This window comes from Miscanthus floridulus, chromosome 2 (genome assembly GCF_019320115.1).
Source record: "Miscanthus floridulus cultivar M001 chromosome 2, ASM1932011v1, whole genome shotgun sequence".
Taxonomy (NCBI): domain Eukaryota; kingdom Viridiplantae; phylum Streptophyta; class Magnoliopsida; order Poales; family Poaceae; genus Miscanthus; species Miscanthus floridulus.
The window spans coordinates 120,241,084-120,261,472 of NC_089581.1; the positions used below are offsets into that span (position 1 = coordinate 120,241,084).

The window sequence follows — 20,389 nt, forward strand, 5'->3', positions numbered from 1 at the left end:
CAGGTGATGATATATATGCACGCCGACCGGCGGCGATATATATGCACGCCGACCGACGTGGCCGCCGGCCGCCGTGAGTATCTGGTTACACCGTACGTAGTCTGTCCCCCAGTGCGTGCCACTTCACCTGACCGGAGTCCGCCGGAGGTGCACCAGATCGATCAGGATATACATGCGCAGTTTTTTCTTTGGCTTATCCGATACGTGTAGTGCATGCAAGCCCATCAGGCGCCTCCCTGGCCGCCACCGGCCGGCGCATGGTCGTATATATATAAGCATAGCCTGCCACTGCCACACCAATAAAAAAAACGACCAGAGTTCAAACTTCAAAACTCTTGGCACGTGATTTTCAGTCAAGAATTCATCGTACGGTGGTACGTAGTAAGCCGCCCGATCATATCGATCAATGGCGCCGGCGTCTCGCCTCTACCAGGACGACGGGGCCGCGCCGGAGACGACGCAGAGGGTCTTCCACTTCGGCAAGGGCAGGAGCGACGGCAACAAGGCGATGAAAGACTTGGTACGTGCGTGCGTAGCGGTTTACGTACAAAGTACAGCTTGGTCGCCTATCCATAAATAAATCATTATATATGCCACATGCATGCATGCATGCAGCTGGGCGGGAAGGGTGCGAACCTGGCGGAGATGGCGAGCATCGGGCTGTCGGTGCCGCCGGGGTTCACCGTGTCCACGGAGGCGTGCCGGCAGTACCAGCAGCAGCAGCAGGAGCTTGGCCTTGGCGGCGGCCGGGCCATGCCGCCGGGGCTGTGGGACGAGGTCGTCGCCGCGCTGCGGGTCCTGGAGCGCGCCATGGACTCAGTCCTGGGCGACCCGCGCCGGCCGCTGCTGCTGTCCGTGCGCTCCGGGGCCGCCGTCTCCATGCCCGGCATGATGGACACCGTGCTCAACCTCGGCCTCAACGACCAAGTCGTCGCCGGCCTCGCCCAACGCAGCGGCCGGCGCTTCGCCTACGACTCCTATCGCCGGTTTCTCGACATGTTCGGCAACGTGGTAACTACTACTGTACACCAAAACCACACTACTACTGCTTATTATCCGTATATATACGATACGAGTACAATTCGTATTTCACGTCTTTTTCTAAAAATAATAATAATAAAGTCCTTCATGTATGTATTTGGGCTTGGAAGTTGCAAGTATAGTCTAGTTCCCGTTATGGGCCTTGGGTCCATAGTGCTACTCTAGCTTCCATGTTCTTGCCCCTGCGGCTCTCTGCCATTTCCCTTCCCACTTCCGCTTCACCTCTTCCGCTAGGCGATCGCCGTGGGCCGTGGCTTGCGGCCGTCGTGGTCTTGGCACCGAGCCCCCCGGCTGCCACACGGCTGGATCGGAGGAGAGCGGTCCTCAGCTTGTCCATGGCTGCGGATCTTCAGGGCGGCGCGGCCGGCGGTGCGGCGCCGCGCCGTGGGCCGAATCCTGAATTGGGGAGCCTTCTAGGGCTGCTAGGTCATTCTCTCTCCTTTCTCTTTGCGCCGGGTCGGTTTTGGGTCACAAGTATTATTTATTCCTTATAAGCTCGAATATTGGTTTAGAATCAAACTCCAAATTAGAGCCTACTTGGCATATGAAGTCTACAAACATCATGTTCAAACTTAAATAAATGGATTATTCGATTTCACGTTTGGGATTTGAGTGTGTGCTAAAGGATTTTTGTTGATCTTAAACGTGAGGTCAGGCTCCAAGTTCAATCTCATTTTTCTAATTGAGGTTCCATTCCTGCAATCAAAGGGAAAGTTGGTTTAGAATTTCGTGTCTATTTTATCAAACATTCAAACTATCAATCTGAGCTGGATTATTGCCTTCAAGCAAATCTCAGTTTTAATTCAGACCCAAAAACTTCGGCTTAAGTGGTAGTAGCTTTCTGACTCTGAGACAGAGTTCAGACCTACTACAAAAACTGTTTCCTTCGCTAGGCTCTTTTCTCTCTTTTTTTCTGAACACACTCATGTATTTCCGTTTTTCGATAAATGGAAACGGGGCTCGACCTCGTCTGGAAAAAAAAATTCAGACCCAAAATTTCAACATGTTGGAACATTTAGCACAGACAATTCAAATTTCATTTTGATTGGAGTTTTTTTGTTTGTGGAAATGCCTTCATATGTCCTTTTTTTTGTCATTTTCCATTACTTAAATCTTTTAATTTTTGTAAACAAACTGAATTCTGCGTGTTTTATTTTCTTTTTCTTAATATGTTCATTTTAAGGAATGCAGTACTGTTTCTTTCCAGTGTCCAAAATGCTATGTAAGACCCCATGTCAATGCTCTAAAAGTTTCTTGGTATTACAAGCTGTATAACAAAAATGATCCAGTGGCCATGGCCAAGTGACTGTTGATGTTGCATGGGTTCCATGTAATCTTATTTGTATGAAAATAGCATTTTATCTTGACATGAAATTTGGTTCCCGTTGACAAAATTATCTTTACAGCTTGGTACATCTTCTGTCTGATTCATATGGTTGCTGAAATAATTGACTCATGCCCTTCCTCAAAGTTTACCAGTGTGTTGATTCTGTCAGGTTATGGGCATACCTCATGCACTATTTGAAGAAAAACTAGAAGCCATGAAAGTTGCCAAAGGTTTGCGGAATGACACTGAGCTGGATGTCAAGGATCTGGAAGAACTTGTAGCTCAATATAAGAATGTCTATGTGGTGGCCAAAGGTGAAAATTGTCCCTCAGGTACGTATAGGCATGTAGCCACATTTATAACATAATATTAAATATTAAATCATTTTCTGTTATGTGTGGCAATGTCATAACATGAAAATAGATTCATAGAGTTCTTGCTTTTCATCTTTTGTGCATATCTGTAGATCCAAAGAAGCAGTTGCATTTGGCTATCTTGGCTGTTTTTGATTCATGGGACAGTGCTAGGGCAAAAAAGTACAGAAGCATTAATCGGATTACTGGATTGAAGGGCACTGCTGTAAATGTTCAGTGCATGATATTTGGCAACATGGGTATCAGATCAGGCACCGGTGTTCTCTTTACTAGGAACCCTAGTACTGGAGAGAAAAAACTTTATGGAGAATTCCTTGTCAATGCTCAGGTAGTTATTTGGCATTTAGTATCTAATGTTCCATAAGGCATAGCTTTGTTTAAGTGTCATACTTTTTCCCTGGATTCAACCTATACTGATTTTTTTGAACAACTAACATGTTTCTTTCTTAGGGTGAGGATGTGGTTGCTGGAATTAGAACTCCACAAGAGCTTGATGCGATGAAGGAGTGCATGCCAGAGCCTTATGCGGAACTTGTCGCGATCTGCAAAATCTTGGAAAGCCATTACAAAGAGATGATGGTGCAGTATACTGTCCAATTATCGAGAATTCCCTCTCTAAGTTAGTAACTTAATATTTGGTTTCTGTGTGTGCTACATGCTACACATTAAGCACAATCTAAATTTCATGTCCAAAAGGACTTTTCTTTCTTTGTGCTGGAATAAATAAATTGGAAGTCGGTTTTGCAAATTTGACTTGTTGCTGGACCAAGTTACTGCCTTCATTTCCAACTGATGGGGTGGTCTGTGTCTGACATCATGCTTTTAAACACAATGAAATCTATGCATATAGTATAGACATTTGGAATTGACTCTCTGACTTGTTGAACACGAATGCCAATAGGCATAACTACAAGCATTATGAAACATTATTGTTCCACAGTAATGTTTTGTGCTGACCCTCGAATCAACTGTCATGTAGTGTAACTACAGTGACAGTTTGGGGCTTTAGCCTTGACCACCTAGTTCACATGCAATGCAGGACATTGAGTTCACTGTTCAAGAAAACAGACTTTGGATGCTTCAGTGCAGAACAGGGAAACGTACTGGCAAAGGTGCAGTAAAGATTGCTGTAGATATGGTCAATGAGGGCCTGATTGACCATCGTTCGGCAATTAAGATGGTGGAACCACGACACCTGGACCAGCTTCTTCATCCGCAGGTATATTTAAGTAATGAGTATCACAAGTCTGTCGCATTATATACTTTGTTGACAATTTTATGTTTAAAGAATAAAAGGTAGCAAAAAGCATTTCTATTAAATTAAACCAATAAATTGCAGCTGAATATAAACTAGGATATAACTATGTCAAATACTGCATTTTAAACTTGTCAGGCTACAGAATTAAGTATAAATGCAGGACCTGGTTTTCTAGAAATAAGAGTCACTTTTTAATCTTTTTCACATGTGACCTGTAGTAACTGGTACTTTGGTATCTGTTTTTCTGTGTCACTAGAATGCACTTTGCTAGTTAATTTCAACCAGTGTTCTACTTAAAAATGATGTTAACATACCTATTTCTTACACTCTTTCTTTGGCCTTTTATTAAACTAGTTTGAGGACCCATTGTCATATGAAGATAAAGTCATTGCTACAGGCTTACCTGCATCACCAGGTGCTGCTGTGGGTCAGATTGTCTTCACAGCCGTTGATGCTGAAACATGGCATTCACAAGGAAAATCTGTCGTTTTGGTAAGAATCTTGTTAATATTTTAATACACTTGCTAGTCCTTATATTTCAATTTACAAAGCTGTTAGGCATACTTTTCTTTTCTTATGTTCATATTATAACAATTCTTTTTGACTTGCATAATTTTATAAGGTGAGGACTGAGACCAGCCCGGAGGATGTTGGCGGCATGCATGCGGCTGCTGGAATTCTCACAGCTAGAGGTGGTGTGACTTCTCATGCAGCAGTTGTAGCACGTGGCTGGGGAAAATGTTGTGTGGCAGGATGCTCAAGTATCCATGTCAATGATGCAGAGAAGGTGCTTAACATATAAATCATTGTCTGCACTAGTTTTAGGGTAGAACCTTGGTTACTGCCATGTTGGCAGTTGTGTTGTGTAATGAGGAAGACAAACAGTTGCGTTTCAAATAAGGTTTGTTTACATTTTTAACTGTTTTTATGCAGGTGGTAGTGGTTGGAGACCAGGTGCTTTGCGAAGGTGACTGGTTGTCACTGAATGGATCAACTGGAGATGTCATTTTGGGCAAGCTACCTCTCTCCCCACCATCACTTAGTGCTGATTTAGAGATATTCTTGTCTTGGGTGGATGAAGTTAAACAGATAAAGGTAAAAAATCTGCATTGATATAAGTTTATTATTGACCATGATTGGCCTTTAATGATTCTCAGCACATTCAAATCAAGCACAGTAAATAAATAAATCTTCCATCATAATACTTGTTTCAAATATGGTTGTTCTAGGTCATGGTCAATGCAGACACTCCTGCGGATGCACTGACTGGAAGGAAAAATGGCGCTCAAGGGATTGGATTGTGCAGAACTGAACACATGGTTGGTACAATGCTTTATGTTTTAGTTGTATGAATATGTATATGATTAACGATATGCATCAATTTTTTTGTGCTTCAGTTCTTCTCTTCTGATGAGAGGATTAAGGCCATGAGGCAGATGATAATGGCGGATAGTGCTGAACAGAGGCAGAAAGCATTAGACCTTCTCCTGCCATATCAGAGGGTAGACTTTGAAGGGATTTTTCGTGCAATGGCTGGTATGTGCTCACAGACATGCATTTTTGTTTGACTTCACAGTTGTTCAAATGTCATTAATGGCTTTGATAAGACTACAGCTGCAGTGTTATTATTTCAGTTCAAGTAATGTTGACTGCTCAATGCATCTGTAACCTCATGATTGTCACATCATAAATGAACACTGATCTCCTTTTCTTATGGGATGAACATTGATCCCCTTTTCTTAAGGGGTGAACATTGATGTCCTTTTCTTAGGGGATGAACATTGATCTCTATATTCAATACTCATGCTAATTATTTCTCAAATTAAAATGAATTTGAAGCGTAAAAGTGAACTTGCTTATCTGACTATTGACTATCGCATTCATGCTTGTTCTTCAGGTCTTCCAGTAACTATCCGGCTCTTGGATCCTCCACTCCATGAGTTTCTTCCAGAGGGCAACATTGAGGATATTGTTCACATGTTATCTTGTCACACCAATTCTACTCATGAGGAAATCCTTGCAAGGATAGAAAAAATTTCTGAAGTGAATCCTATGCTTGGTTTCCGTGGGTGTAGGTCAGTTTTTCATGTTGTGCTCACTTGCCCCATGCATTTGCTTACCAGCCCTTCCCAATATGAAAGGGCAGCACTATTCCAGTTCACTGGAATTGGCAAGAAAGCACATGATTTGTACTAGTGATTGTTAGTCTTTATTTTATGTTCCAAAGCAGCATTTCTGATGTAGAATGTGCTAAATATTTTCAGGCTTGGTATATCGTACCCAGAACTAACAGCAATGCAAGCCTGTGCTATCTTTGAGGCTGCTATTGCTGTGAATGACCAAGGTTTCCAAGTTTTTCCAGAGATAATGGTGCCTCTTGTTGGTACACCTCAGGTATGAAAGTTTCTTCTCAATATTTGGTGGTGTTTGACATGTATTGGGGATTTGGATTATTACTTTGGACTTTGGAGTGCTACTTCAAAGTTAGGACATTTTGTTTTCTCCTGCACTAGCTCAGTTGGTCGAGGGTGTGGATATATGCCCAGACCACCTAAGTCCAAGTCCTCGTCGAGATGAATTTTATCTTCTTAATAAAATGCCACCTAGTTCCTCCTAGGCAGGTCTTTTTTTTTGTATATGCACAGGAGATGGCCTTTTTCATTTTTGAAATTCTCCATTTTTCCTTGTTTGCATTAGTATTTCTGGTTCAAACTGATTCTTGCTTGATTTATATTTCATTATATGTCATGCTTCTGGTTAGATTCAGAATGTTTGTAGTATAACATGGATTGGCATCACTTAGATGCTTTTATTTTTCTCAAGGTAACTATTACTAGAGTGATGCTTTTCAGGAACTTGAGCAGCAAATGAGTGTGATTCATCAGGTTGCTCACAAGGTTTTTGCCAATTCAGAAACAACTATTAGATACAAAATTGGGTCCATGATTGAGGTTCCTAGGGCGGCTCTTATAGCTGATGAGGTAAATGATGAACCTTGTAGTCCATAGGATGTACTATGCTCAATATGAGCAAGAATAAACATACAGTTATGTTATAAAGAAAATATGATTTTCGTCATTTGGCTATCATGAATACTGATTTATATTTTCTGTGAATGTGATTACAATGGTTGACAGATAGCAGAGCTGGCAGAGTTCTTCTCATTTGGGACAAATGACCTCACACAGTTGACATTTGGTTACAGCAGGGATGACGTTAGCAAGTTTCTCCCAACCTACATATCCCAGGGTATTCTCCAGCACGACCCATTCGAGGTAAGCTTTATTCCCTGCCTCCCTGATCAAGCTAAGGTTGTCAGAGTCCTGATGTTCTATTTTCCGTTCGCTCTGTATCATTAAAATGAAGTATGTTTCTATGATTCGATAAAGTTGTGTTTGGATCGTCAGGTGTTTGACCAGAAGGGAGTTGGGGAACTGGTTAAGATTGCCACTGCAAGGGGCCGAAGGTCAAGACCTGATTTGGAGGTAATGGGAACATGCATTATCTGTACTCCCTCTTTAAATTTACATATATTGAAGCTTAAATCTGTCTCTTGTTTATTAAATTGGTGTCTTCGAGTAACAAAATAGTAATAACAGGTGGGCATTTGTGGGGAACATGGTGGAGAGCCGTCTTCAGTTGCATTTTTCGCTAAGGCTGGACTGGACTATGTTTCTTGTTCGCCTTTCAGGTCAGGCACTATTATATCTTTTCATGAATAATTCATAGGAACGTTCTAGTTAATCAAATCGATCCTGTTAGAACTTAGAAAGTTAGAATTGATATTCTCATGTGCACATGTATCAGATTGGTATATATGTGCAGTATGGTACTAACTAATCAGAATGTGCAGATGTAGCACGTGTTAAAGTTTCTTAGCCTCAAAACTGGACCTTTTTTTTCCATAGTACAATCTTATTCTTTAGCAAAATCAAGTCTTTTCATGTTTATGTGTTGGCTGTTTTCTTGAGAAGTTTGGTAAGCTTTGTCTATTTTACGCTTTGACGTACAAAAATACAGAGAAGGATGTAATGCAGTGACTTACACATACTTTAGAACAACTTGCAAGTCTGAGTTTTTTTTTTCCCTACACTGCTAATTGGACTGTGGTTTGAGTCAACACACTCCACAACTTGGTGTATATATATTTGGATGCAGGGTCCCAATTGCAAGGTTAGCTGCAGCACAGGCAGCCCTTGAATGAGCGCGGATGTTTGTAGCTTCTCAGCAAGCAATCGGTAGTGCATCTTGCAAATAAATAATGCACAGACGGGCACCTGCTGAATGCTTGCTTGAGATGTACGATCACTTCTAAATGAAAGTTTGCATGCGTATGTAAATTATTAACCTTTGGAGTACGGCAAATGTGAAGCGCTGGACCCAACGTTCAAAGGTTGTATAATAGCTTGTTTGCGTTCAGTGCAGTACAATGGTTGTATAATGAAAGTTTGTACAGAGGTTGTTTGACAGTTTTGGAGTATATTACTTCTACTGAGGCCATTTACTTGCCTGTATAATTTAAACTTCAAGAAATTCACGACCGTTAAAAGTAAAATGTTGTCTAGTCTACGCTGCAGATATCAGATGCTCTAGAATTCATCAGTTCTGTATGCACGTTTTCATGAACACATGCATTCATAGTAGCAAACATAATTTTCAAGAAAAAAAAAAGATAGTAGCAAACTTCGTTTAAGCAAATAAGAACTGTTGGGACTTGGAAGTGTGGATGAGTACTTTGTTTCCCCATTTTTTAAAAAGGTCCTTTGACCTATCATGTTAGCGAAAATAAAGCGAGTTAAGACATGTATGTTTCGGTTGCACAATGCCATCCTTCGATCCTTAATAGACCTGGCCTTGGGGGTCACCTTGTAAGGGAAACAAATTCAGCTTGGCTAGGATAGGAAACAGGTTCTGCTGATGGCAGTGGACAATTTTGTCGAACTGCAGCACAATGGGGCAAGTGCGAAATGAAGTTTAGACAATCTCATTGGAAAGCAACAGATCAGAACCAACGGCACTAAGCAATCTCATTGGAAGGCAAGAGACCATAGCCAACGGCAGTAACTAAGCAGCAATATCAAAGGGTATAAAAGGAGAACATACACCGTGGGTCCTTAAATTTGTCATGATGTGTAAGTAATCTAAAATCATGACCCCTGACAATGCGCATAAGTGATTTTTACAACTCTTAGTGAAGGCATATCTTTTTTTCTTCTTGAACACACAAGAGGGTGCATGTCATACCATTAAAGAAGAAACGAAGGACACACCAGAACACCTCACAAAGAAAGCAAAAAGAATTGACACGCCACAGACAGAGATAAGACGACACTTCAACACAAAGCTAACAGGAGGGGGACCTAAACTAAAGCCATGACCAAGTTCCTAAGATCCTTGGCCCCGGAAGCACACCATGTAATTCCTTCAACGATCACCGTCCTGACCACCTCATCGACAGGAGTAACATTGTTGAAAATGCAATGCTTTCATCACCTTACACCACCAGCAGTAGGAAGAGGACGAATCTGACTAGGGGATCAAACTTTGCAGCCAAAGCTTCTGAAAGGAAAAGATGGAACTAGCAAAGACACATGAAGTTAAAAGGCGCCGGATGGTCTCCTCAGCCTGATCATGCCTCTCTAGCTGTTTTGGGTTATTAAACATCACCCCACTTCTATTTATTGAACAAAATGAGCAATGGAGAAAGAAATTCCTGCCAGCAATATTGCAATGCACACAGCTAACAAATGTCAACAAGCAAATTTAACTTGATACACAATCTCTGTAAATATAAGCTACAGGGTGATGTTGATGACTGGCATCATTCCTTTGAAAACAAAATCAAGAATACATTAAAGCATAAACGGGAAATAAGTGTGGGTGTGTGGGTGTGTGTGTGTGGGGGGGGGGGGGGGGGGGGGGGGGTAAATAACTATTTGTCTTCACCCTGCAAGTATGCTTGTAGCCTCTAGCCTTGATCAGCTAGTGAATCTGAGAGAAATGGAACATATGGAAGGTATGGAACAAATGGGTCATACAGATGCTCTTTGATATCGCATATAACACAAACTTTCCTGTGTTCCATGTCGTATGACATCAGCTTATGCTCGCACTGCCAAACGAAGTAAACCAAATTGCATTCTGGATGGATCGCAATCAAAGCGTAGTCCTTTCCAAACCTGACATTCTTCTCTCTGAAAATATGTGAAGTGCTAATGCTGTACTTCAATATCCATTCACCACTGTCATAGTCCTCAAGAATCCAGACAGACAATTTAGAGGTATCAGGGCACCTCATATTTATATAATGCAGTAGCCCATGAGATTGACCAATAAATGCAAGAGGGCCACTACACGTGAATAAGGCACACATAGTTTCCAGCAAAGGAATGGTCCTCCATTTCTTCCCTTCTGTGTCCACTGTCCGTATCTTGAAATCATAAGTCAACAAATGCATCATTCCGTTGAGAAAAACGTCTCTTGATTTGACTAGCTGAAGCTCATCGCCCCAGCCATTCCCCTTGTAACTCCAGGTACCTGTCTCTGACGAGTAGATATTTACACCATCAATGTAACCATAATCCTCATCCCCGTTTATAATTTCAAACACATGGAAGTGGGGGGAGATGGCCGGGTCAAAACCAAAAAGGTAATACAGAGCAACGCTGTCTGTGTCTGTCAGGACAACCCATTTCTCTGTTGCAGGATTGCATACAACAAAATCGGCTTCATCACGGGGGATACCTTCCGGCAGAAGCAGAAGAGAAGGCCATTGCAGCAGACCTTTGGAACAATCAACCTGTAGCCGGTCAAGAAGGGTAATGAGGAGTCTAAAAATGGCAGTTCTTCGCTCTCCATTATGCCAACGAAACCTGGCAATATTTTTAGGTCCTCGTTGTCGAGCCAGAACCTGTAGCTGGGGTGGAAGAAGCCCGATAGTGTCTGGGGGATCTTCTTGCGGTGCTCAGGGTGGGTGATTAGGCCGTACAGTGCCGGGAAACGCACTTGAAGCGGTAGATCGATTTGGCCGGCAGCCGTGACAGGATCTCGACAATGAGGTCGTCGGTGAGGTCAGCGGCGGCGCTGGTGGCGCTCTTCTTGCAACCATCCATTTGTGCGCTAGTCAATCTGAGGAACAGGGTTAAGTATAAATGCAGAATGAAGAAAAATTCAGATCAGACATCAGTGCAGGGACGGAGGTAAAGAAGAAAGATGAAGGTGGCACAAGGTGTTACCAGTCTGCCGGAGAGGCGCATCGCACAAGGATGGTGGAAGACTGGATCTGGAAGTCGAGAGATGGCGATGTTTGGCGGTTCCGCGGCTGGCGGCTGGGCGATGCGATGTGGTATGTGTGGGAAATTGCAGCCCATTGCCCTCCATGGGCCGTGGGCTCGTTAAAGATTCTGGTCCAAACGTCCTGCCGGTCTAGTTATTTTATCTCTCTGAATTAACAAAAAAATAGTCTACATTTTCTAATTAAACTGTAAAATCAGATATTTTAGCCCTTTAAATTTCACAAAGTTTAATGGAATTTCTAAATATCTGCCAGCAGATTTCTTGTGTTGTTTTCTTCCACATTTGTATGGCTCAGATATTCATCAAGATTCGTGTTTTTTTACAGGCTTGCCTAAATAACAATGGGCCTGAGCCTTCCGTTCTTCCAGCCCACTCACTAGCATCCTAGCAGTACGTCGCCGCCGCCGCACTCCATTCGCCGGCACAACACCGCCGCGCCCTCTACTAGCGTTTGCCGCCGAAGGTGGTCCCATCCACGTTGTCCACCTCTGCCTTACTCATAGCCTGTTCGCTCGATCGTATCATGGATTATAAATTAAAATAATATTTTTCTCTTATACCAATCCAGCCAGCAGTTTTGACCGAAACGAACAGCCTGTCAGTCCGCGCGTCCGGCACCGCCCCTGCTCCATTCGTCGCATGCGCGAGCGCGCTGAGAGGTCGCGCTCGGTCACGACAGCGCGATGCCTTCGAGACGAGCCCGGCCCAATAGTTGTTCCATGCCTTCGTGCGGCCTATCTGCTAACACGATCCAAAACGCACCTCAGGCCTTGTTTAGATGCCATCCAAATTCTAAGTTTTTTCACTCTCTCTTCATCACATCAATTTTTAGCCGCTTGCATGGAGTATTAAATGTAGGTAAAAAAATAACTAATTACATAGTTTAGTTGGAAATCACGAGATGAATCTTTTGAGCCTAGTTGATCCACGATTAGACAATATTTGCCAAATAAGACGAAAGTGATACTATTCATCGGGTTAAAAAAATTTGCAAAGTGAACCAGGCCTCAGCCTCCTTTCCGTTTTGTCAGCGCAGCCGGCCGCCGAGTCCGGCGTCGTCACTGTCGGAGAGCGAGTCGGCGAGTGGTGGTGGCGGCAGCTTGCGGTGGCCGAGATGACGCAAGTGCTTTGGTTGTCCTCGAAGGTCTCCTCTCTCTGGGGCGCCAGTCCCAATCGTTGCTCCCCTGGCTTTCATCCGATCGCTCCGTTCGGTTTGCTGAAACTTAGGCTAAAACTGGTCGAAAAACATTGATGTGGCTAAATTATTGTGAGAGAAAAACACTGTTTCGACTAAAAAAACAAGCCGAACAAGCCGGTTTCTGAACGAACGGGGCCGGCTGCTGCAGCGGCCATCCGCAGCTCCTTCAACTGATCGGCTGGGGTCGCGTGCTACCCTTGTGCCCGTCGTATCCACCTCCTTTAATTTTTTATAAAATTGTATTAATTACCTCCCCACTAGTCTCGGTTAAAAATGTTTTCATATTTTTAGTTAAAAATCGATAAACATTTGACAAGGTTTTAAATCACAAAAAAATATTTCCAGGCTTCTAAAAATTTTAATAAAAAAACTAGTTCTCTACCTCATATAATACACCGATGTAAATTTTTCTAAAGCCACACAAAAAAAATTATCCCCAACAGTCATGACCTTTCCTACGTGCACCCAAAAAACTATACCTAGTATCAGCCAACTTTTGAAAACGAATGGACCAGATTCACCCTAGACTCTCTTTTCTCTCGCTCACTCACATCCAACGATTCAGGTTGTTCGGATCAAACCTCATCACTCGTCCCTGTCCTGTCCCGCGCCGACCCCACGCGGCACGCGCGGCTCTCCCTCTTCCCGGACGCCCCCTCCTCTCCCGCACCCGTGCTCACCCCGCTCGTGACTCTCCCTCTCCCCAACGCTCGACTCGCGCGCTCCTCTCCTCTCCCTGCCGCAAGAACCCTCGTTCGCTTTTCGGTTGTGGGCAGAGGATGGTGTGGTGTCCCCTGTTTCTCCGATGGATGGTGACCTTGTTGGCTGTTGTCTCTGCAGAGCCTTCTTTTTTCTTTCAGGCATGTACGAACAGAACAGATTGCTTTCTTTTTCTCATGTTCGTGAGTACGGAGCATTGCCAAGACGACTCAATTGAGGTAAATATATATACTGATCTGTCTTCATACTGTGTTGTGATGAGAACCATGATAGAATAAAAGGCATCCTGCAGTGTTGCCTATGTTGTAAATAGTATATTATTAGTGAGTACTTGTTTTTTTTTTCTATCGGCTTTTTAAATTATTCATGGCAACAATTATACACAATCAAAGTATATACAGGTAATAATCATGAGCTGTGATTCATTGCTTCATGGAAGCAATCGGTTATCATGGTTCTGACACCCTTCCTTTTTCTCCCGTGGCGGGCAGTATACTATTTCTTTTTCTCCCATAGCGTTAGCATGGGAAATATACTTGATAGAAGTAATATTCCATCGACAACACCGAGTAGGGTAAGAGGGTGATTCTAATAAAAGAAGTACTAATTTGAGATTGCTAGATGAAGACTTTAAATGAGTTGAAAGTTAATAAATTTAGACAAAGGCATTACGATGTTCTGTTATATTTTCTAGTCATGCTCTGTCTTCTCTTGTTTAAATAAAAAATATCCGTAAGAAGTCACAATGTGCAGCCGCAATTGAACTGCAGCAATAGTTAGACTTTTTTTTTCAAATCACAGTTTATATTTGGAGTTGAGACTGGTGGTTGTTGTGCAGGTATATTTGGAATTGAACTGAATGAAAGGATCTCTACCAGCAAAAATGAAAGGATCTCTGCTACTAGCACATTTTATTTGCCAAGAGTATAGATTTTTTTTTATCGGCTGTTATTTTCCTGTTACAAAGGGGGGGCATTGTTGGTATGCTTAGTGTTTCCTGCCTGCCAATTAAAAAAACTGCTCTCATGTATTCATTGTTTCACTGCTCTGTAAATCTGAAATGTTTTTTTTTCTCTTTACATAATTTAGTCTACTAAGGAAGTTGGAGTATTTTTATCTCGCATGTGAAGATGTATTTTACCCCATATTTTGCTGCTCAACAAGGTAGGTGTCCAAAAAAACAGAAAAATTAACAAATTAGAATCCAATATTAGAACTGATGCTTCATGGTTCAGATCATTTTGATTTGAATTCCTTTGTTCTTGTGTTTGTGTAGAAAGTAAACATGGCCGGGTTCATTAGGCATTACAAGCTCCTCGAAATGGTTGCTGAGCAAGGAGTGCATTTTCATTAAAATGTACTCAACCTTTGTCGTGCCTATTCTGAATTTAGGCCAGTGCATGGTGATGGAGAGTGTTTCTATAGGAGCTTCATATTTTCCTACCTTGTAAGTGTCCTCCTCCCTTTTCCTTTGAATAACATTTATGTTTAGTGGTTAACACAATAGTTTGTGCCACTCTAAAACAGGAGCGAGTTCTTCATAGGCAGGATACACATGAGGACCACCGTCTTCTTGCTGCTGCTAAAGGGGTGGCTAGGCAACATGCACGCCTTGGGTGGGCTTCTGAATTTTCCAGGAGCCACAAAGTAAGCTCTCACCTTCACCACGTTTGGCATTTCTGAGATAATCATGACTTTCTTCAAGTTACATCAACATGCAAGCTGGATCTGGCATCTCACTTTCCTTTTTTTTTTCTTTTATCGTTTGCAGGATATGCACAATTGTTTAACCATAGTGGCATAGTGGCATGCCATCACAATTTTACGTGTTGACATATGTTCAAATATGAATTTATTGAAAATGTAACAATCTAATGCTAATAAAAATACGATATAATTAGAGAAGTAAAAGAGATCATGCTTCTTCCCTACACCAGTATAATGCACCCATGATGGTTTGTTTGGTCATCTGATGAAATCACTAATGTTTTGTTTCTCCTACTTGCTTATAATAAATATTTTCTTTCTCAACTACTATCCTATAGCTGTTGCTTACTGGTAGAAGCTTCACAGGCAAGTGTTATGTTGGTTATATCTGTTCATACCTTGTTATAAATGGTCAGTATTGTGTAAGCATTATTGCAAAAAAACAGTGACTATATCTGATTCTTTTAGGCATTTAAGAAGCTGATAAAGAAAGTATTGAGAGGGAAGACACACAGCGGATGGAAAGCATGTACCAACGATTAACATGGGTGAAGACTTCTAGATATTGCCTATTATATAATATCTAGATATTATTGATTCATGAAAATAAATATGAATTTTATTATTAATTGAATTATGGTTACACTGTATCATCATGTATTGTTATATTTTTAATACAATATACATATGAATTGAGATGCTTCCTCCATCGTGTATGATTCTTTTATAATATCTTGTTGATTGGCAAACAAATATTTTTTACAAATATTTTAGTTATTTGATTTGTCCGTAGTGTTAGCACGTGTATTATACTATTTCTATTTCTATAATATACTGAAAATGATGTAATGAATTGGAATCTCTCTTAATTGTATTGATGTACTCTATTTATGTGACGAAGTATCAACGTAATTTTGGTTATTTTCATGTGCATTCCTGAAATGAAGCCGTGGCGTTATCACGGGCACTATACTAGTATAGACTGAGACATGAGAAACCGAATGAATATTTAGATATCATTAAAATATCTCTAGAAACTTTCTAAAACTAGATTGAGCTCTAAAATATATTAAGAAAACTCTAGAAAATTCTCTACACATTTTAACTGATGTCTAAATGAGTTTTAAAAACTTTTCATAACAAAAAATATAAGATAAAACAAGCTTGAATCCAACATACATTAATGTTGAATGTATTCACGTTATTCATTCATGTTGGTTGCATCTCGTATTTTTTTTGTGTAAAGTTCTCATAAAGTATTTAGATATAGATTAGAATTTTTTTTTGGGAATTTTCTAGATCTTTTACCATTTTCTAGAATTAAATATGATTTTTGGATCTTATAAAGATATTTTCACAAGCTCTAAATGTTTTATTTGAGTTTTTGGTGTCCTTCTATTGCTAAGATATTTTTGCAATTTTTAGTAGCTTAAAGACATTTTTCGTGGTTTAAAAACCTTATTAGACATTTACTAAAGTTTTCAACTAAAAAAATGTTGAAACCAACTTGAAAACCACTTCTAACGAGCACACAAAGCTAATTTAAATGGCTTGGAGAGTCGAGGGTCTAAGGTATCAGGTATTAAAGTTGAAAGAGGAAAACTCTACTCCAACAATAGTTCAGTACTAATTCTAAGGGAGGGGCTAAGATATTCAGGTGAAACTTAGAGTACACTAGTTCTAAAATGAGTTAAATGCATCGTGGGTACTTAAACTTTTCTCGCATTCTCATTCAGGTCCTTTAACTTTTCAAATGGTTATTCTAAGTTTACTCTAGGTTCAATTGTGGACCAGAATTCACATTTCGAACCAACCATTTGAAAAGTTAAAGTACCTAAATGATCACTTAGAGAGTTCATGGAATTAGACGAGAATACGAGAAAAGTTTAGAGAAGCACAGTGCATATCACTCTTCTAAGATGATGAAAAACGTGTTGAAAATAGCATTAGAGACCTGAGACTCTAACTAAGTCCATAGGCTAAATAAAACGGTGTGACTCAACCCTCTCACATCGATGCCACACATGAAAGTGTTCATGGCGACGTTGGCGTGTCGATTTAGCCATGTCAATGTATGTGGTATGATATTATTAGTCGTTCCATAACTCTAGCATAATGAAAATGGCTACCCTGACGATTTCAAATTATAAGTCGCTTTGATTTTTTGGTACATCGAACTTGCTATATATTTAGATATATATTATGTCTAGATACATAACAAATTTGATGTATAAAAAAAAATCAAAGTGACTTATAATTTGGAACAAAGATAGTAGTTTTTAAAATTTTAAGGTAGTATAGGCTATTATTAAAAAAATATTAGTTTTTTGAGTTAAAAATCTCAAATACACCATGCCGCCAAGCTCACGACCTTCCTTCCTCAACCTCTCCTCTTCTCCTCTAATCCAATTTCTTCTAGGATTTGAGAAGAGGGACATAGGAGGAATGCCGAGACTAACAGGATAACAAGGGTTTAGGGTTTAGGCACTGTTTGGATCCATGGGGCTAAGGTTTAGCCCATGAGTCTGTTTGGATCCAGGGGCTAAAGATTAGCTATGTGCCATACCATGATCCATTTGCCCCTAATTAATACTCATGCATAGCCATGCATAGGGATGAGTGGGGGTAATATACGTCTTTTGCCCCACAGGACCACTTTTAGTCCTTTTTAGCCCACATTGGAGGGGCTAATGGAAAAGGAGTGGGTAAAGTTTAGCCTCCACTTTTAGCTCTCTTGTTTGGATTCATGAGGGCTAAAAGGTCACTAAAAAAGGTGGGCTAAACTTTAGCCCCATGGAGCCAAATAGGGCCTTAGTGTTGGGTCTCCAGGAGATCTAGTCTCTGCTAAGAGCATTTTAGTCCACCTCTTACAAATGACAAAAGTTTCAAATTGCTAAACCCAATTTCATTTTACACTATAAAAGAGCGAGTTTTTTTTTAGAGGGGCTCTCGCTCTAATAACCGTTCTATCTATACACCGTGCTATAAGAACATTTGATAAACCAAATGGATAGTAAGGAGCACTGGAGCAGCATGGCTGTTAGAATAGGAAAAGTTGTCTTTCTAGGTGTCAAGGATGCATCAGCAAGCCATGGCAGGACGTAGTGACAAAACGGTTGCAAAATGAATCTTGCTCTCAAGGGTGCAAAGCTAACAGTTTTGTTGCGGCTTGTGTTTTTACCTTGGGTGAGGAATAGGACCGCATGGAGGTCACCCTAACATTCAACTTTTATCCTGAGGTTCTTCAGTTTCATTTGTTAATCCTGTTCATACTGTGCTCATCAGGACTCAAGGTTCAGCTGAATGGCCTTAAGAGCTGGTTCAGACTTCAGACTGGACCCAAGTTGAGCTCAACTTAGATCAGAGTTTGAGCCAAGTCTGGGATTATTTTTGTATGCTAATTAGAAGTATAGAAGAATACAATTTCTAATTTAAGAATTTTGTTGCTCTGTTGTTCTACAAGAGAACACTTAATTAATTGGGACTTGGCTGCATCCGCATCCCACCTCCTACACTAATCCATTGCATAAGCTGTGGGATGGTATTTTGATTAAGTGGCGCCTAATCTGCTCTTTAAATGGATGGTTGTTTCAATAGCTATTGTGTAAAAACAATGTTTCAATATACCTTCCTGTATTTAATAAATACTGCTGCTAGATAACTGAACTCGTTTACCGATGAAATGCTGTGAAGTTGTGTTTGTACTGTTGTACAGCTAGGTATGAAATGATGTAACTTACAAGTGGTTTCTTGTAGTCTGGATTTGCAATATTCTTGTCATCCTAGACGGTGCACTCAGTCTAAAATATAGTTTCAACTGAAGATCAAAGTAGACTTTACGAAGCTACAGAAATGAACAGAACAAATTCTTCCTGGACCTACATTTTCTCAATTGTGACTTCGCCTCATAGTTATTTATTTTGCTAAATTGATTTGTTTTTTCTATGATGTTACATTAGCAACATAGCTATACAAAAAACTGCTGAGTATACTTATGTCATTAATTCATTTGTTTTTGTCTTTGTGCTTTGTTTGTTTAGTTTTTGTTCTTATTCATTTAGATGTACTATATCCTGAAACGTAGTTAAATTCTAATACTGGTACAATGTGTACTCTGCTCAGCGGCGAAGCCACAGCGCATGTGTCGGGGTCATGCGACCCCGATAACTTTGTATGAATTAGTGGAACCCCGCGTATTTCGGCCAGCTACGACCCTATCAAATTGAGTTCATGAATCTGTGCGACCCCGGCAGCAGTTTAGTCTAGATTCGCCGCTGACTCTGCTCATTCATTAGGTTGACTCAACTGCTTGCGAATCATCAGGACGAGTTACCAACCTTAAGTCCCAGTTGTCATCGTTGGGGAGAGAGAATGTTGAACTTAGGAGGCAGATTAATGAGCTATAATCCGAGGTTAGCCAAGATATTGGAAGAGGTTGCTGTGAAAAAGGAACTCATTGTTGCATTGGCAAACACCAACGTGAGGGAGATGCTTGAAGTTTGGTTTACCAATATCAAACGAGTTGGTATTCCAAACTACCCGGTTGTGGCATTGGATGATAATATAGAAAGCTTATGCAAATCTAAAGGGGTTCCAGTCTACCGGCGTGATCCTGATGAAGGCATCGATAACATTGCAAAAACTGGTGGAAACCATGCCGTCTCTGGACTTAAGCTTCATGTTTTAAGGGAGTTCTTGCAACTTGGATATAGTATTCTCCTCTCTGACATTGATATTATTTTCTTGAGGAGTCCATTTGATCACCTTTACAGAGATTCTGATGTGGAGTCCATGAGTGATGGCCACAACAACATGACAGTTTATGGTTTCAACGACGTGTTTGATGAGCCTTCTATGGGTTGGGCCAGATATGCTCACACAATGCGGATTTGGGTTTACAATTCTGGGTTTTTTTCTATATTAGACCAACAATTCCTTCTATTGAACTTCTTGATCGTGTGGCTGGCCGCCTTTCTCATGAGCCAAGTCATGGGACCAGGCAGTTTTCAACGAGGAGCTGTTCTTCCCGTCTCATCCTGGTTATGAAGGCCTTCATGCATCCAGGAGAACCATGGATATTTATCTTTTCATGAACAGCAAAGTCCTCTTCAAGACAGTGAGGAAAGACGCTCAGCTCAAGAAGCTAAAGCCAGTGATTGTGCATTTGAACTACCATCCTGACAAGTTAGCGCGAATGAAAGCGGTCATCGAGTTCTATGTCAATGGCAAACAAGATGCACTGCGTCATTTCCCTGATGGGTCAGAATGAGGAAATTACAGATTTTGCCGGTAAAGAAACCTATACCCTTTGTATCCTATTCATTTTGGGGTTGTTCTGGCATTTGGATCTACTACATGTGGCCGATGTGGGATCTTCACACGTGCGAGAATGTTTGGTGAGTGCAACATGGATGCATTGACCTTGAGCTATTTGGATATCTCCTTGGTCTCTAGTCTCTACTAACCTC

General features: G+C 41.1%; 1 protein-coding gene and 2 pseudogenes across 3 annotated transcripts; 2 read left to right on the top strand and 1 right to left on the bottom strand.

Annotated features, from left to right (window-relative positions):
- The first annotated feature begins 300 nt into the window (after positions 1–300).
- On the top strand, positions 301–8,469 carry LOC136528696 (pyruvate, phosphate dikinase 2-like). 3 transcript variants are annotated; one of them, XM_066521674.1, is made up of 18 exons: positions 301–520; positions 616–1,011; positions 2,538–2,700; positions 2,835–3,070; positions 3,193–3,321; positions 3,782–3,961; positions 4,355–4,492; positions 4,623–4,787; positions 4,934–5,095; positions 5,230–5,319; positions 5,398–5,536; positions 5,898–6,075; positions 6,265–6,394; positions 6,838–6,981; positions 7,138–7,275; positions 7,408–7,485; positions 7,600–7,691; positions 8,159–8,469. In XM_066521674.1, exons 1-18 carry the CDS (start codon positions 407–409, stop codon positions 8,202–8,204), a joined length of 2,718 nt encoding a protein of 905 aa, XP_066377771.1. In that variant the 5' UTR covers positions 301–406; the 3' UTR covers positions 8,205–8,469. The 3 variants fall into 3 exon arrangements, with proteins under 3 accessions (XP_066377771.1, XP_066377778.1, XP_066377786.1); XM_066521681.1 differs by having other exon boundaries at positions 6,853–6,981; XM_066521689.1 differs by lacking the exons at positions 301–520; positions 616–1,011 and adding an exon at positions 1,214–1,467.
- Positions 8,470–9,932: 1,463 nt separating this feature from the next.
- Positions 9,933–11,311, bottom strand: LOC136539502 (F-box protein At5g07610-like; annotated as a pseudogene).
- An 8,005-nt stretch (positions 11,312–19,316) lies between these two features.
- On the top strand, positions 19,317–20,190 carry LOC136539503 (arabinosyltransferase RRA2-like; annotated as a pseudogene).
- Positions 20,191–20,389: the final 199 nt, after the last annotated feature.

Bases quoted from the DNA above. Each gene is read 5' to 3' on its own strand.
- LOC136528696 (XM_066521674.1), top strand. From the start codon at position 407: ATGGCGCCGGCGTCTCGCCTCTACCAGGACGACGGGGCCGCGCCGGAG. The intron at 3,322-3,781 runs GTGCAGTATACT...CATGCAATGCAG, and splicing joins GCCATTACAAAGAGATGATG to GACATTGAGTTCACTGTTCA. The intron at 3,962-4,354 runs GTATATTTAAGT...TTATTAAACTAG, and splicing joins ACCAGCTTCTTCATCCGCAG to TTTGAGGACCCATTGTCATA.